The sequence below is a fragment of the Bos indicus x Bos taurus genome, chromosome 22 (genome assembly GCF_003369695.1).
Source record: "Bos indicus x Bos taurus breed Angus x Brahman F1 hybrid chromosome 22, Bos_hybrid_MaternalHap_v2.0, whole genome shotgun sequence".
In the NCBI taxonomy this organism is placed as follows: Eukaryota; Metazoa; Chordata; class Mammalia; order Artiodactyla; family Bovidae; genus Bos; species Bos indicus x Bos taurus.
The window spans coordinates 3,344,061-3,370,141 of NC_040097.1; the positions used below are offsets into that span (position 1 = coordinate 3,344,061).

The following is a 26,081-nucleotide window of genomic DNA, read 5'->3' on the forward strand; positions in this document are numbered from 1 at the left end:
CAGTGAGGCGGCAAGGAGTCTGAGGAGGGGTGGAGTCATGTGAGCGGGAGGAGTGACGTCCAGGGAGGCTTCCTGGAAGAGGAGATGTTGACATGGATGTGGATGGATAGGAGTAGAAACAGGCTTTTCGGCAGATAGAAGCAGCAGAAACAAATTCACAGAGGGGAGGGCTTGGGAGTGCGGGCTGTACAGGAAGTGTCTGGAGGGCTGGTCTTCAGGCAGAGCCTGAACACCACGATGCTTCATGTTTCAAAAGGGAAGTACAGGAATCTCCAAGCCCTCAGGACTCGAGCAAGGCGGGTGCGGGGAAGGAGTTGTAGGGGAGGTTGGGCTGGTGGGTTTGGTGGCAGGGAGTGGCACTGGGGGACCCCAAGTATAACCCAGACTAAGCCCCCAAACGGCTTCATCCTGGGGAAGTGGGTGCAGAACCAAGAAAATTCTGTGTTTCTCAGGGACAGGGAGAGTAACTGTCTCTTACTTACCTTTGCAGCCCCTGCCCATTCAGAAATAGTTTTTAATCAGCTTGGAAGGATACGGGGCTGGTTAGGTTTCTAAGTCTTTGCTGGGCTCTTCCGGGGTAGAGAGGGCGTGGATCTTTGGGAGAAGCAGAGAGAGGCAGATTTTAGTCAAGTGTGAGAAGACGTGCTTTCTTTCCCCCTGAACTGATGGGGTGAGCGGGTGACGGGCTCCCCGTGCTGGGAGGTGTGAAGGCAGTAGCTGTCGGGGCATCTTAGGAGAGGAGGTTCCCACTGTAGGCATTGGCTCTTCCTTTTAAATTTTCATGCAACACAGGGAAGAAAATTGCTGTGCGACCTTGGAAAGTCTCTTCTGTCTCGGGGCCTCACCCTGAGACGGCTGGCAGGACTCAGATGTCTTTAGCCACAGAAGCTTTTTCTCACAGGGAATGCCACTCAGGACACCAAGACGAAGAGTGGGTGAAACGGAGACACTTTTGTTCAGAGGCAGGGGGAGGCCACAGTCGACTCTGCCTCTGCCTCCCTTCCCCCTGGGTCTCTGCGGAGGACAGTGTGAGAAAGACTCGTCTCCATCAGCAGGTCCCAAGGTGCGGTCCCTGAACCAGCAGCGTCCGCATCTCCCGGGAGCTTGAGGGAGAGAAGTATGCTTAGATCCCACCCCAGATCTTCTAGGTCAGAGACTTGGGGGGTGGGGCCTGGACATCTGTGTCCTCAGGACCCTGCAGGCAATACCTGTGTTGACACTGACATTTGAGACCCACAGATGGGTGATCCTGTAAGTTCCCTGAACACAGGCTGCCCGTGCCTGGGTACCCAGGAGCTTTAAAAAACACGGATGCTCAGGTCCCACCCTCAGAGATTTGTGATTCTTTGGTCCAGAGTGCAGCCTGATCATTGGGAGTTGAAAGGCTGCCCCTGGAACTGAGAACCTAGTAGGAAAGTAGCAAACATCCGTTCAGCACAGTTTGTGAACAAAGCCAGGTCAATGCGAGAGTGAAAGAAACATGAGTGAGACAGTCTGCTCCCTGCTTGATTGGAGGGGCGATAATAGAAACATGCAGAGAAGGGCAGGCAGCCTGACAGTGCAGAATTCTGTGTAGTCCTTACCTTCCAGGCGGGGACACACGTGGGTCCGCTCCAGGTAGGCAGTAGGTAGCCTGCAGAGTAGTTGACACGTGGCACGTTTATTAAGAGCCTCTGCTTTGCTCTAGATACGCAATTTTAAATAAATTGGGCATGGATATATTTGGGTGCTTCCCTGGTGGCTCAGATGGTAAAGAATCTATCTGCAATTCGGGAGTCCTGGGTTCGATCCCTGGGTCAGGAAGATTCCCTGGAGAAGTGAATGGTGACCCACTCCAGTATTCTTGCCTGGAGAATCCCATGGACAGAGGAGCCTGGCAGGCTACAGTCCTCGGGATCACAAAGAGTCAGACATGACTGAGCGACTAAGCACAGCACATTTTGGAGAACAGTGTAAAATATGCATTCATTGTTAAGCTGAAATAGGAGACTTCAGAGACGTTCTGAGGTCAGGGTGGCTCTCTTCAGGCCATGACCCCAGATCTCTGGAGCCCACTTGCCACAACTAGAGGACGCACACACGATGCAGTGAAGATCCCCCGTGCGGCAACTAAGACCCAGGGGCTGGTCGCTCAGTCGTGCCACTCTCTGCGACCCCGTGGACTACAGCCCACCAGGCTCCTCTGTCCATGGGATTCTCCAGGCAGGAACACTGGAGTGGGTTGCCACTTCCTTCTCCAGGGGCTCTTCCCGACCCCGGGACTGAACCCAGGTGTCTTGCGTCCCCTGCGTTGGCAAGTGGATCTTTACCACTGTGCCCGCTGGGAAGACGGGGGAATTGTCGGGCCATGGGGTGAGTGTAGATTTAACTTCATTAGAAGCTGCCGAGTAGATTTATAATGTGGTTGAAGCAACATACACCCCGACTCATGCACACTGGCCAGCATTCCCACGCCGTCGGTGCTGTTTGCTCACGACCCCGACTCACGCGCACTGGCCAGCATTCCCACGCCGTCGGTGCTGTTTGCTCACGACCCCGACTCACGCGCACTGGCCAGCATTCCCACGCCGTCGGTGCTGTTTGCTCACGACCCCGACTCACGCGCACTGGCCAGCATTCCCACGCCGTCGGTGCTGTTTGCTCACGACCCCGACTCACGCGCACTGGCCAGCATTCCCACGCCGTCGGTGCTGTTTGCTCACGACCCCGACTCACGCGCACTGGCCAGCATTCCCACGCCGTCGGTGCTGTTTACTCACGGCCCCGACTCACGCGCACTGGCCAGCATTCCCACGCCGTCGGTGCTGTTTCACGGCCGTTGTGGTTTCTTAAGTTGTTTCAACTGATGATGAATGAAACTGAGTATCTTTCCTCTGTTTACTGGCCCTTTGGAAATCCTCTTTTGAAAAACGTCCTTGGCCTGTTCTTTCATTGGCTTGTCTCTCCTTTTCTTATTGATTTGTGGGAGTTATTTAAATATTCTGGACACAAGTCCATTTTCAGATACAGGATCGAACCCACATCTCTGCATCTGCTGCACTGGCGGGTGGATCCTTTACCACCAGTGCCTTCCCACCGGTGTCGTGTGATCGTTCCAGTTTCTCCAGTTCTCGCAGTGCTTGTTGTTAGGTCTTTTTAATGATAACCATCCTGGTGGGTGGTTATCACTTGTGACTTTGATTTTGCATTTCCCTGATGACTAGTGATGTTAGGCATCCTTCCACGTGTTTTTTGGCCATTTGTATATATTTTTTGGAGAGATGTCTTTTCAAATCCTTTGCCTATTTTTTAATGGGTGTTTTTTTTTTTTTACTATAATTATGTATACAAGCCTCTAATCAGATACATGATTTACGAATATATCTTCCCCATACTGTATCCTTGATAGTATTCTTTGAAGCACAGAAGTTTTAAATTTTGATAAACCCTAATTCATTTTTTCTTTCATTGCTTGGGCTTCTGGTGTTGTATCTAACAAAGCTTTGAGAGTGAAAGTCGCTCAGTTGTGCCATCTGTGTAGTCTGACTGTATAGTCCGTGGAATTCCCCAGGCCAGAATACCGGAGTGGGTAGCCTTTCCCTTCTCCAGGGGATCTTCCCAACCTAGGGATCAAACCTAGGTCTTCTGCAAAGAAAGCTTTACCTAACCCCAGATCACGAAGATTTACTCTCATTTTTTAAAAGTTTTATAGTATTAGCTCTTACTTTTAGTGTTTCATTGTGAGTTAACTTTTGTGTATGAGCTAAAGAAGGAGTCCGTATTCATTCTTTTGCATATGGATATTCAAATATCTCAGCACCATTTGTTGAAAAGATTATTTTCTCATTGAATTTTCTTGGCACCCTTGTCAAAAATCAATTGACTATAAATGTGTGAGGATTTATTTCTGGATTCTCAGATCCATTCCATTAACCTAAATATACTTATGTCATTACCACACAGTCTCGGTTCTTGTAGCCTCATAGTAAGTTTTGAAATCAGGAAGCGTGATTCCTCCAGCTTTGTTCCTTTTGAAGATTGTTTGGACTGTTGTGGATCTGTTACGTCTTCATATGAACTTTAGGATCAGCTTGTCAATTGCTGTAAAAAAGAATAAAAGGCAGCTGGGATCTCAATAGGGGTTGATGTGAATCCATCAAATCGGAGTGTGCTGATTTGTTAACAGTATTAAGTGGTGTACTTTTCTGTCTATTCATTCTGTTAATTTTTGGGAGCTTGATATTGAAACTCCAACTAAAAATATTAATTTATCTACTTTAAAAGACAGTTGTAATATATAGTGGAACTAGAGATCTCTTCAGGCAAATTGGAGATCAAGGGAACATTTCATGTAAAGATAGGCATGATAAAGGATAGAAGCAGTAAGGACCTAACAGAAGCAGAAGAGATCAAGAAGAGGTGGCAAGAATACACAGAACTCTACAAAAGGTCTTAATGACCCAGATAACCACGATGGTGTGATCAGTCACCTAGAGCCACACATCCTGGAATGCGAAGTCAAGTGGGCCTTAGGAAGCATCACTATGAACAATGCTAGTGGGGGTGATGGAATTCCAGCTGAGCTATTTCAAATCCAAAAAGATGATGCCGTTAAAGTGCTGCACTCAATATGTAACCAAATTTGGAAAACTCAGCAGTGGCCAGAGGACTGGAAAAGGTCAGTTTTCATTCCAATCCCAAAGAAGGGCCATGCCAAAGAATGTTCAAACTATCGTGAAATTGTGCTCATTTCAAGTGCTAATAAGATTATGCTCAAAATCCTTCAAACTAGCCTTCAGCAGCATTTGAACCGAGAAGTTTCAGATGTACAGGCTGGATTTAGAAAAGGCAGAGGAACCAGAGATCAAATCATCAGCGTTCATTGGATCATGGAGAAAACAAGGGAATACCAGAAAAATATCTACTTCCGCTTCACTGACTACATCAAAGCCTTTGACTGTGTGGATCACAACAAACTGTGAAAAATTCTTAAAGAGAGGGGAATACCGGGCCTTACCTGCCTCCTGAGAAACCTGTATGCAGGTCAAGAGGCAACAGATAGAACTGAACACAGAACAACGGACTGGCCACCTCCAGTTTGTTCTCCCAGCAAAGTGAACTTGTAAAGAGAGATATCTGGTCATTTTACTCCCCTGTTTAGCACCCTTCAGGATTCCCCATCACCCCAGGATGAAACCCAAGTCCCTTAAGAAGCCTGCAGGGCGCCTGTGGGATGGTCCCGTCTGAGCCCTCAGCATCCTCAGCTTCCCATCCTGAGCGCACACACACATGCACCCACGTAGCCACCCACACACTCAGACCACAGCCAGCTCAGCTCCTCCCGCACCTCAGGGCCTTTGCACCTGCTGTCCCCAGCGCGTACCACTGCCCCTCTTGTCTCCAGGGCGTGGCCCCCTGGAGCTAAGCCAGGTCTCCTTCCCGGGGCCTGCACGCCCCGGTGCTTTTCCAGTGGACGCTTACACCCTGTGTTGACATCATCACGTTGCTCTCTGCCTTTCCCCGAGACTGCACGCTCTTTGGGGGCAGGACAGCGTCTCTCCTGCTCCCACCCTTCTTCCCTGAAGTCTCGGAGCAGAGCAAGTGCTCAGGATACTTGTTGAGTGATAAAGAGATGAGGACCACGGTCCCAGTACACCTATCCTCCGTCTGAGGTGGTTGCTGGGCCCCCTGGTACGGTGACAGCAGAAACCGTCCAGGGAGCCATGGACAGGGTGGCGTGTTCTCCGCACTTCCAGTGAGTTTGCGAACCGATGTCTGAACAATTCCCATTGTGCCCCAGTTTATGGAATGACTCATGTTGATGGTGGCCGTCCTGCCCGTTGGGACTGAGCCAATTGAGTGAGAATTAATTACAGATGAGAAGCCAGCTTGCAAAGCCATTAATATTTCAGCTCCCTGGAGTGTGATGCAGACGCAGCCGTCAGCCTTGTCTTTGCTTGTCCTTCCCCCTCCCTCTCCCCACTTCTGTGTACTCGATCTGCGTGTCAGGGTGACCCAATTCAGGTCTTGGCTCCCCCATGACTCACTCTCCTTTTCTGTTAAATGAAGGCCCTGCCATCCATCTATCCGCAGGCGTTATAAAACTCCTCTGTTGATAGCACACTCTGCTGGACGTCAGAAGATGGGAGGGAACGTACAGACGTGGCCCTGTTCTGAGGATGTCTTATCTCAAGCAGAGCCAGGGCTTCCCTGGTGGTGCAGTGGATAAGAATCAAGTGCAGTGGGACACAGGTTCGATCCCTGGTCTGGGAAAATCCCATTTGCTGCAGAGTAACAGCCTGTGCTCTGCAACAAGAGAAGCCGCTGCAGGGAGAAGCCAGAGCGCCACATCTGGAGAGTAGCCCCACTCCCCACAACTAGAGAAAGCCCTCAAGCGGCCACGGAGACCCAGTGCGGCCAAAAATAAATAAAGTTACTTTAAAAAAATAAAGGAAAGCAGAAGCATTGCTGCTGTGGGAATAGCGCTTGACAGTTTCCAAGGCAGTTTTAAACATCAGGACGAGCCTCTCAGGAGCCTCACGCTGTGTATACTTGGTGGCACTGTCTTCCCCATTTTACAAGTGAGGAAACTGAGGCTCAGATAGCTTGGCAGTTTGCCTGTGATCACTTCTGGGGTAGCTGAGCTGGAACCTGCCCAGAGCCAAAGAGGGAGTGTGTTAAAGTCCGCTGTCAACCAGCTGCCAGGCAGGAGGGGTGATGGTCAGCATGTTTCTCTCTCTGGGATGCCAGGGCTGAGAAGTCCCTTGGACAACCAGGACATCAAACCAGTCCGTCCTAAAGGAAATCAGCCCTGAATGCTCATTGGAAGGACTGATGCTGAAGCTCCAATCCTTTGGACCCCTGGTGCGAAGAGCTGACTCACTGAAAAAGACATTGATGCTGGGAATGGCTGAGGGCAGGAGGAGAAGTGGGCAACAGAAGATGAGATGGTTGGACGGCATCACTGACTCAGTGGACATGAGTTTGAGCAAACTCTAGGGCATGGTGAAGGACAGGGAGGCCTGGCGTGCTGCAGTCCACAGGGTCGCAAAGAGACACGACTGAGCGACTGAACAAGGCTTAGGATTCCCTGTGGGGCTGGAGGCTGGCTCCTAAAAGACACAGAGACCCGGAAGGAAGGAGTGGGTGGGTCCTCCCGCGCCAGGTCAGCAGAGAGACCTCCCCTCCAGGTTCAGAACGACCCCGGTGTCCCAGAGCCGGCTCTGGGCAGAACTAAGAATTCAGAACCACCGCCCTCTGGCTGCTGACCCCACCCAGCTGGCCTCTCCCTGTCACTCATACTTCCTCCACCCCCCGGGACTGGCTTTCAGGAAAGGCTTTGGCTGCTCAGGTACAATGGAATTCAGTTTCTAATTATGGCTCGAGCGTGTGGCCTCCGCTTAAGGACACACATGCTCTCTCTGCCCAGAGGACTCAGAGTTTCTGACCTGAGTGATGGGGTGGTGAGCTCCTCGGGACAGCAAGAGGGTGACGGCCCTCCCCGAGGCCCCCTTGCCGTTCCCGGCACCAGGAGTTCATTGCAGGACAGGGTGCGTTGTTGAAGTGGAGACCTCTGCAACCTCATACCTGCCGTCCCTCCTAGAGCACCGTGGCCTCCTTGCCGATGTTCTGGGGCGGCCAGAGAGTCTCCCTGGGTCTCTGCCCCGCTCCTGTGATCTGTCTCGCTCCGTCCATCCATTCCCCTTCCTCTGCCTTCTCGTTTCCCTTTCTTTCCCTCTCCTCCACTCCCTCCCTCCGCCCCACCCACCTCCCTGCCTCTTGGGCACTTGCCCTTTTCAGATACCTCTGTAACGAAAGACTTCTCTCACATTGACAGCTGTTCAGCGATGGGATTAACCTTCTTGCCCACTGATGAGGTCCCCGTCAGGGAGGCAGTTGAACAAGGCAGGGTGGTTGTCCTTCCTGAATGCTGCCAAGGCGGCTTGACCTTCTGGATTGGGGCTGGACCAGTACTTTGGCCACCTGATGCGAAGGGCTGACTCATCAGGAAACACCCTGATGCTGGGAAGGATTGAGGACAGGAGGAGAAGGGGGTGCGACAGAGGGTGAGATGATTAGATAGTATCACTGACTCAGTGGGCATGAATATGAGCAAACTCCAGGGTGGCGCTGGTGGTAAAGAATCCGCCTGCCAGTGCAGGTAATGTAAGAGATGATCCCTGGGTTCGGAAGATCCCCTGGAGGATGGCACGAGCACCCACTCCAGTGTTCTTGCCTGGAGAATCCCACGGACAGAGGATTCCTGGGCCACAGTCCATAGGGTCGCAAAGAGTCTGACGTGGCTCAGCGACTGAGCAGCAACATCTGCGTGGCTGGACCGTGACTTTTGATGTTGAGGCTCACCCGATGTTTGCTGCTTCAGGACTCAAGGTGGCTTCAGGATATTCCGTGTATTTATAACTTTTAAGCGCTGAGCCTTGTGTAAGGGTCTGTGTATTTGAAGATCAGATATTTTTGTTGTGAGAAAGAAGTCTTACATTCTTTATAATGTTAATGTTTATTAAATTTAATTTTTAAAGTACCTAATCGTTTCACAGAAATTTTAGAAAACAGAGACAAGAAGAGGGAAAGTAATCGGTTCCTAATTCCATACCCCCGACACTGTTTACATTTCATCCCGCTTCCTTTCAGCTTTTTCCTTTGCTTACTTTTCACGCAGCTGTGTTGCGGTGGGGAGGCAGCTTTCTCTTGATCTCTTAGCCCTACCTGTGGGTGTTTCTACACAGTTGCCATCTTCACTGCTTTTACACCCGGGAGCAGGCGCCTGTGGTTTCTTTAGACTTCGTTGTGAAAGAGCAGCCCATGAACTTCTTTAAAGGTGGATAGTTGTAAAGCAAGAGCTGTGTAATATTTCTTCAGAGAAGGAACTACCCCACTTCTTACCTGTCCCGTAAAAGAACAGGGTATACCCAAGGCAGGGGAGTCCCCACAAGGAAGGGGAGGAATGAGCAAGCTTTAGACCTGCTCCATGCCAGGAGCTTGTGGGGGCTCCTTGGGCATCTGTTACCTGTGATCACCCCCGGTTCACAGGGTCTGAGACCCTGGCAGGAGGTCCCTGGAGTCAGCACGGAGTCAGGACTCCAGAGCCGCGGGGCGGTTGCCAGGGGGCCTGGGTTCAATCAGTCCTGTGGGAGTACACATTAGTAACAGGCGTCTCTGGGTTTCAGGATTTCCACGGAGCAGTCGTGAGGGCCTTGGATGAGATGGACTACGAGGGCAAGGACCCGGTGGGCCGGGAGGAGCTGAGACGCGGCCTGAGTGAGCTCCCGGCCATCCACGACCTTCACCAGGGGATCCTGGAGGAGCTGGAGGAGAGGCTGGCACACTGGTGAGCTGCCCCGGGCCCCTACCCCCACCCCCACCCCGTTGCCAAGGGGAATGCTGGGGAGGGGCGGGCAACCCCCCCCCCGACCATGTAAAGCGGCGTCTCCATCTGACGGGCCGGGGCGCCAAGACACGGAGGTGCCTGGTCCCTCGCCTGCCGCAGGAGGGTCCACCACCCGGGATGCTGTGCCGGTCCTCACCGTCACGGGGGCCTCGAGCCTGAGTTCTTGGGGCCCCGTCCCCCTCTCCTTGACTGCAGGGAGGGCCAACAGAAGGTGGCTGACGTCTTCCTGGCCCGGGAGCAGGAGTTTGAGCACCACGCCACTCACATCCTGCAGTTCGACAGGTACCTGAGTCTGCTCGGTGAGAACTGCCTCCACGCCCCGCGGCTGGCAGCGGCCGTCCGAGAATTTGAGGTGGGTCCCTTGGTCGTCCCAGGAACCCGCTCTCAGGATGCAGGGGTGGGGATGGGCATGGAAGGGCTTCATGCCAATCAGGTGGTCAGACCTAGGGGGGTTGGGGAGGAGAGGGCGACCCAGCAGAAGGGAAAACCCGGAACATCCCGCCTTGGGCCATCACTGACAACTCCACGAGCACTGGCCACGGGGAGGGTTTTAGCAGCTGTTCTCCTGTCCCGGGAGAGAAGCACAAAGCAAGCCGGGGCCCTAAAGCCATCGGAGGGAGCAACAAATGGCCACCAGCTGAGGATCCAGTAACCGCTAGCTTCATGGACTTTTCTCTATCGCTAACGGGGGTTGGGAGAGACATATTACTGAGTGTAGGTAGCAGTGTGTGAGCCTGAAGGAACGAACTGTCAGAGTGGGGCAGAGCTAATCTGAGAGGACTTCCTGGAGGAGGGGACCCTGGTTTTGGAGATGGCTCGGCCCGGCCAGAAGGCATGGCTGGGACGTGTGTGGCTGGGCTCACATGGGATGCCGTGAGCCAGGGGCAGGGGTCCCTGATGGAGTTTCGTTGTCCTGGTCTTGGGATCAGCAGAGTCAGCAAGGAGGCGGCCAGAACGTGAAGCACCGGCTGCTGCGGGTGGTGCGACGCCTGTTCCAGTACGAAGCGCTCCTCACAGGTGGGCCCCAGGGGGGCCGGGTGCAGAGGCCGGGCGGGGGGAGCGGAGGGGCAGCACCTGCGGAGCGGCGGGGGACACCCGGCCTCCCACTGTGGCTGGACGGGAGGGCAGGGCGCAGACGCCGGGTGGGGAGAGCGGAGGGGCAGCACCTGCGGAGCGGTGGGGGACACCCGGCCTCCCACTGTGGCTGGACGGGAGGGCAGGGCGCAGACGCCGGGTGGGGAGAGTGGAGGGGCGGCACCCGCAGAGTGGCGGGGGACACCCAGCATCCCACTGTGGCCGGACGGGGCGGGCAGGGTCTCTCAGTCCTGCCCCCCACCCCTGGGAAGGTGCCAGGCACCCAGCCCACCCCCTTCCTCCCGCTGAGCTCCGGACCCCCGCGGCCACGTGGAAACTTGCTTGAGAGTGCTCAGCTGCTGCATCTCGCTGCAGCCTCTCCCAGCCAAACACGCAACGACTCTCGTCTTCCCCTGGTCTGCATTTCCTCCCTGGCTTCTGTGGGTCTCGTTTCCCTAAATCTGCTCTTATCACCAGAGCCCTCCTGAGTCAGCGGATGTTTTCCCCTCGGACCTGTTGGCTCTCTCTGTGGCTTTGTCACTGACCGCTTCCTGCTTCTCGAAGCCCTTTCCTCCTGGGCTTCTGTGACACACGCTCTCCCTCCTCCTTCTGACCTCTCTGACTCTTCTCACTCTCCTCCTCATGACTCCAGGAATGTCAGTGTTTCTTGGGTCTCAGCCCCAGATCCTCTTTGCTTCCTTCTCTACAAACTGTCCCCTGGGAATGTCATCCCCTCCCTGAGCAACTGCCCCCCAAGTGGACAGAGAGCCCCTGGCCCAGGAGCTGATGCTCTGCTGGGGAGAAATGGAACTGCACCCATAGAGATATGCGTGTAACCCAGAAAGCAATCAACCTGTGAAAAAAGACATTTGGGCCAGGAGATGGAGGGTTTGTTCATCTAATTCAACCAGGATTTATTAAGCACCTACTGTGTACCAGACTCTGTGCTAGAAACTGAGGACGTAGAGGTAAATTAAACAACCAGAGTCTGTGACACTATGAGCTTATACTCAAACAAGCAAATAAGGAATTAAAAATATATTATGTCCGTGATAAGAGCTCTCAAGAAAACGAAGGCAGATTAAGGGCATTCAGGGGAACAGGCTGCTGTATTAGATCCAGGCGTCAGATAAGATTTGTCTGAGGAGGTAACACTGAACAGAGGTCTCAGTGAAGTGAGGGCACGAGCCATATGACCATCTGAAAGAAGAGCGTACCAAGGGGAAGAAATTGTAAGTGCAAAGGCCCTGGGGTCTGAGCAAACGTGGCACGTTCTTGCTACTTGCTAGAAGTAAGCAAGAATGCCGACCCTGCCCCAGTGAGCGAGCGGCGTGGAGAGGTAGCTAGAGTGAGACCAGCCTGCGTCGAGCAGTGTGGGTGTGAATGTGTTAAGGGGTCTCGCGCGTCACCCTCTGCTGAGTGGTGGTCACATATGTGTCCCCCCAGCAGACCGTGTGCCTCTTCAGGCCTCGCATGGCACCAGGCACACAGCAGCACCCAGTCGGCGTCTGTGGATGAATGAATGGACGGCCAGCGGTGGCGGGCGCCACGCTGGTGGTGGTGCTGAGGGCCTGGCTCTGTGCCCGCGTGTTCTTATAGTCGGGCTGACAGGAGAGAGGCGGTTCCCCTCGTCCTTCTGGAAGTCTTCCTCTGTCTCTGGAGACTGAGGGTCTCCTGTTGTGGATCCCAGGGGGCAGGCCTCACCCGGGCAAACTGACTCCTGACTCTTGTTCCCTCTGCAGACTATTTAAATAACCTTTGCCCAGACTCAGCGGAGTATGACGACACGCAGGGTAAGTGTGCGTGTGAGCCCAGAGAAAGCGGAGCTTCGGGCCCCCCATCCCCCGGCTCTGGACTCCACCCCAGTTCCCAGGCGCACAGCATGGCCCCCTCCCTGCTGGCTGGGAATGCAGGGGCCAGGAGGCCTCCGGGGCTGCTGAGTGACACCCCCTTTGCCTCAACTGTGGGGACTCCCTGGGGGGTGGGCTAACATCCAGTCAGAGGAGGAGGAGAAGGGGCGTGGCCAGAGTTTGGTGATAGGAGGGGGCGCCGGGTCTAAAAAACCCCCTAGACTCCTGATTCCCTCCCCGTCCTGTGTGGCCATCACTGCATACGACTTGCCAGGGCGGTCTCTGTGTTGACACGCTCCACACACAGCCAGGGAAACTGAGGCACGGAGGGGTCACACTGCTGTCAAAGGCACTCAGGCAGTAGCGGCCAAGCTGGGGTTGGGCCAGTGCCCTCACCAGCCGTGGGAGGGATTGGTGCTACCCCAAGCATGGCCCTGCAGGGGGACTTCCGGAGCAGGAGGCGAGCAGGTGGCAGCTAGCCCGGCCCTTCCCAGGAGGTCCAGTGCTCTCTGCTTCTCTCCTCAGGTGCGCTGACCCTCATCTCCAAGATCACAGACCGTGCCAATGACAGCATGGAGCAAGGCGTAAGTCTGGCCCCGAGCACCTTCCCCGTGGGTGCAGGTGCCAGGGCCCCCTCCACCCTGCCCAGGTCTGCTTTGTGATACCCCCACTTCTTGATGGGGGGCGCAGGCCATCATGTGTCTCATGGGATCCTGCAAAGAGCCGTGGTTTCTGGCCCTGACACTTGCTGTGTGACTTCAGGCCCTGCGTGTCCCTCCCCGAGTCTCCGGTTCCCCATTTATTTGAACAATGAGGAGGGCTGCAGACTTGGCACAGACCAGAAAAGTAGCGTCCAGACCCTGGTCTGAGACATCTACATCAGCACCCGGGGTGCTCTGTAAACTACAGATTCCTGGACATGCCCTCCAGTCTTGCCAACTGGAACTTCTGGGGTAGGGTTCAGAGATAGGCAGTTTTAACAAGCACCCCAGGTGAATGTCTGGCCCACACAAGTTTGAGAGCTGCTCATTCACGGGACCACGTGAGCTCTGAGCACACGCCTGATTCTGACAGTGTGTAACTTCATTCGGGAGACACTGATCAGACGTTTACTGGGTGTCTGTCCGAGATGGTCAGCTTTATCCCACCTCCCAACTCTGTTCCAGTGGTTTCCATGGTTACTGGTGTCTACATTTTTTTCCTGCTCCTTTAAGCTGTCAATAAGCTAAAGCTGTGTGTTGGGAATGATTCTGAGGCTGAGTCCTGGCTCGGTGGGGAAAGTTCAGTGATTGATTAGTGATGTCTGACACAGGCAGAGGTGGGAGTGATGGTGGTATGTGTGCCAAGCCGTTGCTTGGCTTTGCTGTGGCAGGTGCACAGAGCATCCTTACAGCGAGTCATCCACAGGTAGAAAAAGGGGAAGGGAAGTAACGTCTTTTGGACTCCTGCTGTATGTCAGGTCTTAGGTTGGGATCTGGAGTTACAGAGATAAAGCCATGAGTCCTGGCCCTTGAGGAAGTCACTGCTTAGCAGAGCATTTAAGACATGGACATGAAGAATCATGATAAACGTCGTGAGAGAGAGAGAAAGTGCTATAAGTTTCAGAAAAGGGTTTCATCTGTCCCCTGGGGATGCTGAGATGCGATGATACGGAAGGTGCCCTTACAGGGAGGACTGTACGCATGCCATGAAGGCACAGGGGGCCGAGGTGGTCCAGGCAGAGTGCCTGGATACAGGTGTGAAGACGGGAAAGCGCCAGTGTGTCAGAGCTCAGAGGGTCACCCAGTGAGGCTTTAAGATGGGGCCAGTGTAGGTGCAGTTGGAAAAGAGTTTGGGGGGAGACATCAGGGTAGCTCATGGAGGAGTCTGCAATCCTGGAGTCTGAAGCCAGCGGGGTGGGAAATCCGGTGGGTCATCGGGCCCTCTCTGCTCCCCCGATGTCCGGGAGCTCCCTGCTCTTTGGCATTTTGTATAGACAGTGAGATTTCCCTCAATGTAGCCAAAATACAGAGGCGCTTGGGAGTCTGTGCAGCAGATGTAGCAGCAGATGGACTGGGGGGCTCCCACTTGCTGTTAGGGGGGATGTCTCTGCTTCCAAAGAGAAAAACCCGGTCAGGAAGGGCCGCGTCTTCCCTCCCACGCTGAGCTGTCGTGAGTAGACTAGGTTTACAGTTTGGGCTTCCCAGGCGGCACTAGTGGTAAAGAACCCGCTTGCCAGTGCAGGAGACAGAAGAGACGCAGGCTCGATCCCTGGGTCGGGAAGGTCCCCTGGAGAAGGACATGGCAGCTCCCTCCAGTATTCTTGCCTGGAGAGTCCCATGGACAGGAACCTAGCAGGCCACAGTCCATAGGGTCGCAAAGAGTCAGACACAGCTGAAGCGACTACGCACACACGCATGCGTAGTTTATAGTTAGGGGGAGAAAGATCACAGAAAATACTACTCTTAATTTCAGATGAAGGGCACATCCTGGCAGCGTGACGTAGGACTGTCAATGTGAACCGTGATTGCCTGGTCAAGGTTGTGCTGGTGGGATTTCTGCATGTAAAGCTCCACCCCCAGCTGCCGGTCCATACTGGTTAGAGGAAAGTGTCTGTGTGCAGCCTGCATGTAAGGAGTAGGGAATTATGCTCCCTCCTCTTGAGGAAAGAGTGTCTACCTAAATTATTTGGACATCTTCTGCAAGGGAGATTGGTCTCTTCTCCCTTGTTTATTAATGTGTTCACCAGTTCTAAGTTAATTTATACCTAAATTATTTATATCAGTAAGAACTCACAAACATGTTATGTTTGACTTCTGATCCCATGCACTTGATTTTATTTCTCAAATTGTCCCAGCTTTGGCCATTAGGAGTTGGCCAGTTGGTTCCTGTGCCCCTTTCACATGCCCCCATCAATGTGGCTTTGGGTGGGGATTTTTATTTTGCTTAGTTTTTGAGCACTTCCTTGCTTCCTGGCACTATGAGATGCTCCGTGTTCATGTTGCGTGTGTCCTGCCCCAGTCCTAGAATCAGCTGTTTCTCCAAAGAGCCTTGGTTTGTTTAATTGGATAATGGTTTTAGAAACCAGGATGTGGGCATGGTATGTTCACTGCTACTGGAGTATCATTTCTTCTGATTCTGTCAGCTACAGAGCAAAGACTTACTGTGTATTTACTGTGTATATACTCATAGGAATAGCCGTTTCTGTACATAGCCATCTGTGTTAAGCTAAATATGAGTGTCTTACTGAGTCTTCAACTTTACTTGTTACTCCTCCCCTGGCTTCTCTGTAAATTTCCCCTCCCAAGAGGAGTGTTGGAATGGAAACTTGGCTCCTAGCATCCAACATCCATTCATTTAATTGATCGATTTACCTTCCTTTTTAAAAAATGTTTTTCCTGGGTATAGAAATCTGGGTTGACCAGAACTTTCTTTCAGTGCTTTACAGATGCCACTCCACTGTCTTATATCCTGCCTAGTTTTGGAGAAGAAATCTGCTGCAGTGGTTATATTTACCCTCTTTATGTAACGGGTCCCGTTTTTACTGGCTGCCTTCGAGATCGTCTCTTTACACTTGACTTCTAGAAGTTTGACCATGATGTCTAAATATGTGTGTTTTGGAGAAGTAGTGGCATGTATCCTGTTGTGATTATCAAGCTTCCTGGGCTTGTGCTTTTTGTCCATTAATTTTGGAAGTTTTTCCTGGGTGCTCGGTTCTTCCCTTGCCGCTCAGCCTGCACTCTTACTTTCTCTTTTTGTTTCAAGGTGGTGAATCTCAGCTTGAAAAGAAAGTGAAAGTGAAAGTTGCTCGCTCAGTCGTGTCCAACTCTCTGTGACCCCATGGACCGACAGTCCATGGAATTCTCCAGGCCAGAATACTAGAGTGGGTAGCCTTTTCCTTCTCCAGGGGATCTTCCCAACCCAGGGATCGAACCCAGGTCTCCCAGATTGCAGGTGGATTCTCTATCAGCTGAGCCACAAGGGAAGCCCTCCCCAGGTTCATTCATTCGTTCCTGAGCTGTGTTCGATTTGCTGCTAAGCTTGTTCTAGGAATTCTTCGTTTCTGATAGCACATTTCTTACTGTTCACATTTCCATCTCTCGTGTGTCTCCGTCTCTACTGAAACCCCCTCTGCTCGTGCGTGCTGTCTTTTCCGGTGGCTCCTCTAACATGATTAGTCATAGTCACTGTGGTCCCTGTCTGATGGCTCCGGTATCTGTGTCACCTCACGTTCTGGTTTTCTGGAACACTTTATGTCTTGAAAATGGGTTAGGGTTCTCCCTTGCTTCGTGTGTCTCCTGTGCCTGATCGAACACCGTTATGTGCAGAGGGACTGTAGACCCTGTGGGAAATAGCATCTACCTTTAAAAGTGGATGTGTCTCTTTTTCTGCTCAGGCCGTTCACGTCAAGGGTGGGAACTGAATCCGTGCGGTCAGTAGTTGAGCTGAGTTTAGGTTTTGTCGTTCTACGTCCCCTTCAGACCCCCACAGTCATGCTCCTCCGGAAGGTGGCTGCTGTCACCTGCTGCTATGTGTGGGACCCGAGGGCCCGGGGGCTTTCCCTGCTGCGTCTTCTGCTTTTTGCAATCTCTGCACCACGGAAGGGACCTCTGCGTCCTTCCCCTCCTCGGGGCTAGACCACTGCGTCCTGTCACGCAGGGCTCATGGGTCACGGCTCCCGCGGACAAGCCTCAGTCTTAAGGGGGGCCTGTGAGCCTGGCGCGCTCTCGGCGTTCCTGCCCCTCCTTCACGGGCAGCCAGCCTCTGCCGTGTACCAGTGGCGGGTCTTGGGCAGGTTTCTGCTTTGTCTTGGTGTGTGATCCTGCACCTCAGAGGTCACCCACCTCTTCCTGGAACAGGCACCTCGAGCTGCTTCTGGCCTTGCCTCGGAAGCCATGGGCTCCTTGCCTCAGGGTCTGGGAGTGAGAGAGTAGCCTCACCTCCCACGGTGGTGGAGGGTCTTACAGGAGAAAGGGCCCTGGGGAAATGGGCTGGGTTTCATGCCAGCCCCACAGTTGGCAGCCTGCACCCCTTCAGCACCAAGAGGGGATTCTCTCTGCCCCCACTCTTCCTTGAAAGCACCGGGCAGAAACTCCTGGAAAGAGCTTGCTAGGGCCTCCACATGCCCCTTGGGTCTGGGGCTCCCTCTATTCTAATACTGTCCCACCGGCCCACACCTGCCTTTAAGAAGCCATTAACATTTTAGCTGCTTTCTTCTCAAGCTTCTTTATGCTGACCACCTCCTCCCTGTGTGTTGCCAGAGGCGATAACTCATTCATCTCCTGTGTCCACGGTGGGGTCCTGGGGACCCCGTGCTCCAATAACTATAAGCAGAGTTCTGCTTTTCTAGATGATGTGATTCTTTTTTCTCCCTGTTAGGGTGGGGGCATTGTTTTCTTGCAGCTCCTGTGTCGTAACCAGAGGTAGAATAACTTTTACACGTTTTCTGACGGGTAGGATTTTATGCCCTAAACTGACCCTGATGCTGGGTAAGATTGAAGGCAGGAGGAGAAGAGGGCAACAGAGGATGAGATGGTTGGGTGGCATCATGATTTTGTGCAAACTCTGGGAGATGGTGAAGGACAGGGAAGCCTGGTGTGCTGCAGTCCATGGGGTCGCAAAGAGTCGGACATGGTTTAATGACTGAACTGAACTGGGGACGGTGTCGAGGCCTTTTCAGGGCATTTTCTCTGCAGTTTTCACCATGTTCGTTGACTTTAGACCCAACCCTGTGTGAGGTTCAGGGTCATCGCCCTTCCAGCACTCCGGGCCGCTGTGACAGGGGAAGGGCCCGGGACCGTACGTGTTGTGAATTCTCAGTGAGCTCCTGGGCGCACTTGTTTCTTCAGGGAGCCCAGAGCGTTTCTTCGGCAGGCACTGCATTTTCTTGGTCACTCTGTCTCAGTAACCGAGCTCTCAGCAAAGCGTTTAAGCCCGCACAGCCAGTCTGGCCTGAGGCTTCTGCCACGTGGGTTATTGCAATCTGGATGCTCCGGGCGTTACGGGGGACACAGGCTAGAGCGGGAGCAGTGGCCCCCAGATAAACGGGAATCGGACGGCATAGCGAGGCCAAGGGACCATCTCCACGGCGTGCAGACAGAGGGCACTGTCACAGCCCAGGCCCGCAGGGACTAGTTGGAGTGCCGGGAGCCCACACGGGTGGCATCTCGTGGACCCAGGCTCGGTTCCCGGTCCCACCAGCGACAGGAAGTCGGACTGGGAGCAGGTCCCTCCTGGGCTGCGTTTCCTCCTCCGAAGTGGAAGCAGGGCCGCCCACTCCTTACAGAGGAGATGAGGGGCCTTGACCATCTTGCCCTTGCCCTGCTCCCGCCCGCAGGAAAACCTTCAGAAGCTGGTCCACATCGAGCACAGCGTTCGGGGCCAAGGGGATCTCCTCCAGCCAGGAAGGGTGAGTGCCTCCACCACGGAGGGCACGGGCAGGCAGGTGGGTGAGGCCCTGATAAGCCCCATTGTTCAGCTGGGCTGGCCCCAGACGGGCCTGGCCACAGGTGCCCACAGGCAGGGATGGAGGGGGGCAGGGGGAGGGGAGGGCGGGAGGGCAAGGGCTGTACTGGGCTCCGCAGGCCCCTGGCCGTCTCCCCTCGGGCTTCCTGCTCTCAGGGCCTTTAGAAAGCAGTGCCATTGGGGTTCCATGTTCCTCTCAGAAGAGACACCAGTATCCTCAGTTTAGTCCAGTGGCTGGGAAACCATCTCTCAGGAACCCCAACGTTTTTTAAAAGACAGATTTACCCACTTTAAAGCTTCCAAATGGAAAACACAAAACTTAGCTCAAGAGTAGTAAAAAAAAAAAAATGTATTCCTGACCTGTTCTGGTCCTCAAAGGACAAGTAACAGGAGTGAGAGATGGTACTTAGGTGTAAAACCCCACCCGGCGTTTTGGCCAGAGGCCTCAGCTTAGTGAAGACGATCAGACATCTGTTTGTATCCTCCAGAATTGAGGGGGCTGTAGCAACTGTTTGCAGGTCTTCAGCCACTGTAGCAAACTGGCATCTCAGAGGCTCTGTTCTCATCGGATGCCCATGGCAGCAAACCAGGGGCCGAGTCATTGTTGGGACCACTCTGTGGCTGGCCCGCTATCTGGGTTGGTGTGGTTCAAAGAGGGTGCTCCCCAAAGGCCAGATGCCCGTCTCCAGGGCTGCCCCACCAGGCGTGGAGCATGGCTCCTGGGCAGGGGGCTTCTGCCATGAGCCGCTTACCCGAGCTCCGGGAGGCATCGTAATTGGTTTCCCGCTGGATGGAGTAGGGGGTCAGCCTGATCACCGAGGTCTGCTTCTCTGCTCACAGGAGTTTCTGAAGGAAGGGACGCTGATGAAAGTAACAGGGAAGAACAGACGCCCCCGGCACCTGTTTCTGGTAAGTACCCGGCCTCCGGTCAAGCCCGGACTACAGGTTCTGTGAAGCATTTGGGGGCCGTTACCCGAGGATGGCAGGAAGGCCGTGGAGACCAGAGCTGACCCCTTAGGGCGAGGATCGTCCAGGAAAGCCGAAAGCTGAGGGCTTAAGCCTCTCCCTTGGGTATTACTTGAAAGATTTCAGGGGAATGTTGTGACGTGTAATGTCATTATTCACGTGCCCCTCCTAAAACCAGGAGGGTCTTTAACTTGGGGTAACTGTTCAGCTGCCTTATCTGACATGTGAGCCACCAGAGACCCATAAAGGAGAGTTGACCTGGCTGGCCCTCCTAGCAGGTCGGGGGCGGAGGCCCGAAGGAAGCCAGGGTTCTGAGCTGAGCCCGGCCCTGTCTACAATGTGCACAGGACAGGACAGAGGGACGTCCTTAATGACGTCCCAGCCCAGTCTGGAACACCAGGGCACGTCCAGGCCTGGAGGGGAGTACCAACTCACTGGAAAAGACCCTGATGATGGGAAAGATTGAGGGCAGGACAAGGGGACGACAGAGGGTGAGATGGTGGGATGGCATCACTGACTCAACAGGCATGAGTGTGAGCAAGCCCTGGGAGGTGGTGATGGACAGGGAGGCCTGGCATGCTGCAGTCCGTGGGGTCGCAGACAGTCAGACACGACTGAGCGACTGAACGACAGCAGCGGATGCTGAGCTTTACGCAGGTCCTGGCCCCCGTCCTGAGCCCCCGAGGTGTTTTGCCTGTTAAGTTCTCCTCTCTGCTAGAAGTAATTTTTCTCTCTGCTCCTCCACCATTCGCTGTCAGTTTTTGTTCCTGCTATTACAGTCTCCATTCACTTTGTTAGAATTGTGTGCAAAGTAAAAGTGGAAAGGCTCCGAGTCAGTGGGTAGGAGTTCTCTCTGTTGAAGCACCTCCTGTGTGCTGGGTGCTGGAACCCAATAGCTAAGGGTCCCTTTCTCTGCCCTCAACCTCCAGTGTCCAGGGTAAAGATTGAGTTATGAGAGTAGTTTGGGCAGAATCTCAGGGATGGGCGGGGGGGATATGGAAGGAAAGAGAGGATCCAGGAGAGTGGGGAAATAGGAAGGTGGATGGCACAGGGGCAGCTGGCATTTGTTGAGTGTTCTCTGGGTGCTGTGCCGTATGCTGAGTGTTTTGTGTATTTTTTTCCCTGGGGAAAACCGTACCCGCGTTAAGCTTGGAAGGAAGGATTGGAGTTTTGTCAGGCGGATGAAGGAAGAACATTTCAGGAGCAGGAACAGCAGAAGCAAAGGGTAGAGGTGTGAGGAACACGGTGTGTCTGGAACACCTCTGTTGGCCTGGTGGAGTCACAGGTGCAGATGGGCGCTTTCGCTCGTAGGGCTGGCAGGGTGTGGTGGTCTCCAATGGCCCTGCCAGCTGGGGGGCTAAATTCCAGATTGGCCTCACAGTCCTGAACAGGGGAATTGCGGGCCTGGCTGGAAGCGTCTCATCTGCAGCTGCCTGCCAAGGTTTGCTGAGCTTCTGTGGCCTGTGCCCCGGGGCCTTGGCCCGGCCTCACTGATCACTCAGCTCCATATAAAGACCAGAGGAGCCAAGTCCAGAGGCTCTTCTGCCTCTGCTTCATCCTCCCCGCCACCTGTCACCTCCCCTGAGAAGCCCCTACTCTGGCAGGCTGGCGCTGCCGTGCAGGGAGGCCATGTGGTCCTGGACCATTCACAGAGCCCTGGGTGCCGGTGGCGTTGCCATGGCAGCAGTGGCTCCAGGGGTAGCCGCAGAAAGGCGGGGTCACCGTGGTGACAGGGGTGGGTTCCCTAGGGATGGGCGGGGTGTGGCCACCCCCAAACACACCACCCTGCACACCCTGGAGGCACCTTTATTCACTCGTGATCCTGACCCCTCCACGATGAACTCTGTAGACCTGGGAGGGGGGAGTCTAGCCTGTCTGTGGCTCGGTTCCCCCTCTGCGCCTGCCTGAGGGGACGGTGGGGCCCGAATTGAGATCCTTCCTGCCAGGGGCTCAGCCTGGCCTGGCCAGTGGTTCTTGTCAGTGTTAGAACAACAGAGCCGGACAGGGCTTGGAAGCTTCCTCTGGGCCGGGGGTCGGCCGGCCCCCTGTTTTGTGGAGGGAGGTCTCTGGGAGTGCAGCCTCACTCGTTCTTCCTTGAGTGTCTCTGGTGCCTACTTTTGGGAGATGATGGCTGAGTCAGGCAGTTGAAGCAGAGACCATCTGGCCCACAGAGACTGAAATACTTACTTTCTTTGTTGTTCAGTTGCTCAGCTGGGTCCAACTCTTTGTGACCCCATGGACTGCAGCACACCAGGCTTCCCTGTCCTTCACTATCTCCCAGAATTTGCACAAACTCATGTCCAGTCGATGATGCCGTCCAACCATCTCACCCTCTGTTGTCCCCTTCTCCTCCTTCCTGCCTTCGATCTTTCCCAGCATCAGGGTCTTTCCCAATGAGTCATTTCTTAGCATCAGGTGGCCAAAGTATTGGAGCTTCAGCTTCAGCATCAGTCCTTCTTCCAATGAATATTCAGTGTTCGTTTCCTTTAGGATGGACTGGTTTGACCTCCTGGGAGTCCAAGGGACTCTCAAGACAGTTTGAAAGCATCAGCTCTTTAGCGCTCAGCCTTTACGGTCCAGCTCTCACATCTGTACATGACTATCTGGCCCTTTACGAAACAGTTTGCCGACCCTGGTCTGTTCCAACTCTGTTCAGACAGTGAGGCCCTGAGAGAGGAAGGGCTTGCCTGAGACTGCACCACGGCTCAGTGCCCAGGCCAGTCCCAGAAGCACCAGGGGAGCCAGTGGCAGGAAAACTCGCCCATCCCGCCCCCTCTGCAGACGCTGTCTGCGGGCAGAGGAGCGCGGACCCTGATTTCCCGCCCCCTCTTCAGACCCCGTCTTCCTGATCTCCTTTGGCTCCCACGCATGGGGCCTCCCCGGGGGCCACTCTCCCTTGATGCCTGTAGTGAAGTGGGGGTGGTGGTGTTCCCCACTTGGCAGATGGGGCGGCTGAGGCCCCGGGGAGCGAGACAGCTTGTCTGGAGCCACTCAGCTCCAGCAGAGCAGGGTTGGACGGCCCATAGCGCCACCTGGAGGACGCCATCGGCTCTTCACGCTGTGCACTTAGCCAGACAGAAACACTCTCTCTGAAGGCAGAGTGGCTTAAGTTTCTGCATGTCTGCCCTGCTTCGGGGTGGCAAGCTTCAGTTGTTCATTCAACAAACCTTAATTAAGCATCAGCTGTGTTGCTGGAGGTGCATCAGTGAACGGGCTTCCCTGGAGGCTCAGACAGTAAAGGATCTTCCTGCAATGCAAGAGACGCGGGTTCCATCCCTGGGTGGGGAAGATCCCCTGGAGGAGGAAATGACAACCCACTCCAGTATTGCGATTCTCCAGGCAAACACAGGAGCCTGGCGAGCTACAGTTCACGGGGTCACAGAGAGTCGGCCGTGACTAACACTATCTATCTAACTTGTAGTGAACAGGACCCGCCAGCTCCCTGTCCCCAAGAATCTTCCCCTTCCCTCCCTCCCTTCCTTAACTCTGCTTGTTAGAGGCTGACTTGATAGAGAGTTCATCAGTGTTAAGTGTATATGTTGGTGTCTGTCGACAGCTGCATGTTGACATGTGACCTGCTTGGGTCGAGATACGGAGCATATCCAGCCCCACGGAAGTTCCCCAGGGCACCTCCCCTCACTGTCCCCCAGGCACCCGCTGCCCTTACTTCCATCAGTGCAGATGAGCTGTTCTGGAGCTTCATGTACATGTTGTGAAGCCGCGTGGACTCCACAGTCCAGCTTCTTCTCGCTGGTGTGTCTTGGAGGCTGAGCCCTGTCGTCAGGCGTGTTCTGTCTGCCCGCTGGTTGCTGTGTGGCTGCGAGCTGTGAACGTGCCGCCGTTTCCGTGTCCTGATACCCGCTGATAGGTGTTTGGGTTGTTTCCCTTTGGAGTGGTGCTGGATAAACCTCATACCAACATCCCCGTCCCGGACTTCCTGTGGGCATGTGTGCGTTTGCTCCTCTGTGTCCATGTGAAATTGCGGAGAAGGGGTCTCCTGTTTCAGCCCAGAGTGCCCTTGCTCCCCTGGTCCCTGGGAATGCGAGATGCTTGTGTTCAGTGAGGCCCCAGGACATGCCCAGCACGTGCCTTCTGGGCCTAAGACACGTCTGACGGGGTCCCCTCTCCCCAGATGAGTGACGTGCTGCTGTACACGTACCCCCAGAAGGACGGGAAGTACCGGCTGAAGAGCGCATTGGCGGTGGCCAGCATGAAGGTAAGAGCCCAGGAGCAGGGGCCCTGGGGGTGGCGGGGGCCCTGGGGACGAGGAGACACATCCCTGCCTGTGGAATTCACAGCCTGCAGATGAGGAGGACCCTGGCTTGTGAGTTGCCCCAGGATTCTGTCGTCGGGAGCTCAGGGAGGGTGGGATGAGGGAGGGCTGCCCGGAGTGGATAATATTTGGATAAATGCGGAAGAGAGACAAGGAAGGGGGTCCATGGGGGGAGGAGAATGCGGAGAGAGGAAGCAAGCAGACGTGTGTTTATCGATCGTGGTTAAGATATCCGTAATGTACGTTTACCGTTGGAACCGTGTTTTAGCCGTACAGTTCGACGGCATCGAGCGCATTCACGGTGTACCATTGCACCGGCCATCCCCAGCACTCTCTTCATCTTTCCAGTCTGAAGCTCTGTGCCTTTAAACTCTTTAATTCTCCCCCTCTCCTCCCCCAGGCATTGGCAACTACCATTCTACTCTTTGTCCCTATGAACTCAGCAGCTCTAGGGACCTCATATAAGTGGACTCCTAGGCGATGCTTGTCCTTCTGTGACTGGCTTACTTCACTTAGCATAACAGCCTCAGGGTTCGTCCACGTGGTCGCAAGCGTCAGAACCTCCTTCCTTTTTAAGGCCGAATAGTGCTCCATCGTGGGTGTAGGCTAGCCCACACTTTGTGTACCCATCGTCCATCCGTGGACACTAGAGTGGCCTCCACCTTTTGGCTGCTCTGAGTAACGCACGCGAGTGTGCAAATGCCTGTTCAAGCGGCAGCTATTTCTTAAGAGAGGCCGGCTCAGCTGGACAGTCTCGTGGGTGAGCTTGGAGAGACAGGACGGTGTGACCGGGTCAGGTGTGACCTCACTCAGTGTGACCAGGGTCCCAGATACGGGGCTGGTTGGAGCTGATGGGGATTTTCAATGAGCCGGGAGTTTTAGGAAGGTAATTCCCGACCATCGTGGGGACTGGGTTAGAAAGGGAAGCACCGAAGTGGGGGAATGGGGTATGTGCGGGCTGTCACTTGGGAGGGCGGAGGGCTAGAAGGGAGGAAGAGCTGAAGGGGGCCTGCAGGGGGCTGTCTCCCTCCTGCGGCCCCCAACCTGGAGAAGGGTGACCTTGCTAACCTGGGAGGTGTCTTCCCTTTGTGGACCAAAGCATCCGTCCGCTCAGGAGTCTGACAGAGGCCATGCTGGAGGGTGCCCACTGGGCAGGTGCTTGTCCAGCACAGTGGGCTCCGAGAAGGATGCCTTCCTGGGGGTCAGCGGGTGGCCACAGAGTCAGAGTCAGCAGCTGGGCTCCCACTGTGCACACACGCACACAGAGACACAAACACACATGCACACACACAGACACACACACCCCATCTTCCAGGTGAGAAAGGTTTGCCCTTCGCAGTGAGGAAGCTCAGGCTCAGAGTTGGGCGGTGGCAGGACCCCTCCTGTGCCCATCCTGAGGGCCGCTCCTGGTTTCCAGGTCAGCCGCCCTGTGATGGAGAAAGTGCCCTACGCCCTGAAGATCGAGACTCCCGAGTCCTGCCTGACTCTGTCTGCCAGGTATGAGGAAAGGAAGGACCGGGGGAGTGTGGGGCAGGATTTCGCATGTGGGAAAGTTTGGAATCGCAGACGCTGAGTGTGTTGTCAGTTTTATTTTGGTGTCCTTTTTGGGTAAATGACTTTTGTTCCGTTATTTCTTGTCTGGTTTTGGACAGTCATGTGGCGAATCTGATAAAACCATGGCTTCTCTCCCCAGAAAACATGTGCATACACATAAAATTTTACATGGAATCTCAGGGGTTTCCAGAGCCCATTGCTTAAATATAACAATATCTCCTTGTTGTAAAACTCTACGAATCATTGGGTCTTTGCAGCAGTAAGAAAGGTTAAAGTGCATGGTGCACCTTAGCTCGTAAAATAGTCTGTGTTTAGGCTGCCAGGTCTGGAGAGTGTGAGAAACATCAGAGGTGAACACTCATCAATTTATTTTCCCTTTTACTTTTTTGGGGGTGAGGCCTTTCTATCAGAGATGGCTGTTTTTTCCCAGGCCCTCAGGCTCTGCCCTGGGGTCCCCGTTTTGTTGGTTTCTGGCAAAGAAAGAGTCCCCCTGCCCTTTTTCCAGGAGAAGACCAGCTGGAGCTGGGATAGG

At 54.2% G+C, this 26,081-nt stretch overlaps 1 protein-coding gene across 1 annotated transcript in view; it reads left to right on the forward strand.

Moving 5' to 3' along the window:
* The window catches only part of FGD5 (FYVE, RhoGEF and PH domain containing 5), a 121,135-nt gene that overhangs the window by 80,925 nt on the left and 14,129 nt on the right, over window positions 1–26,081 (forward strand). The window contains 9 exon segments of the mRNA XM_027523489.1: window positions 9,168–9,328; window positions 9,584–9,740; window positions 10,318–10,405; window positions 12,205–12,255; window positions 12,838–12,896; window positions 18,629–18,700; window positions 19,597–19,665; window positions 23,855–23,938; window positions 25,413–25,492. Coding sequence (XP_027379290.1) covers window positions 9,168–9,328; window positions 9,584–9,740; window positions 10,318–10,405; window positions 12,205–12,255; window positions 12,838–12,896; window positions 18,629–18,700; window positions 19,597–19,665; window positions 23,855–23,938; window positions 25,413–25,492 — 821 coding nt within the window.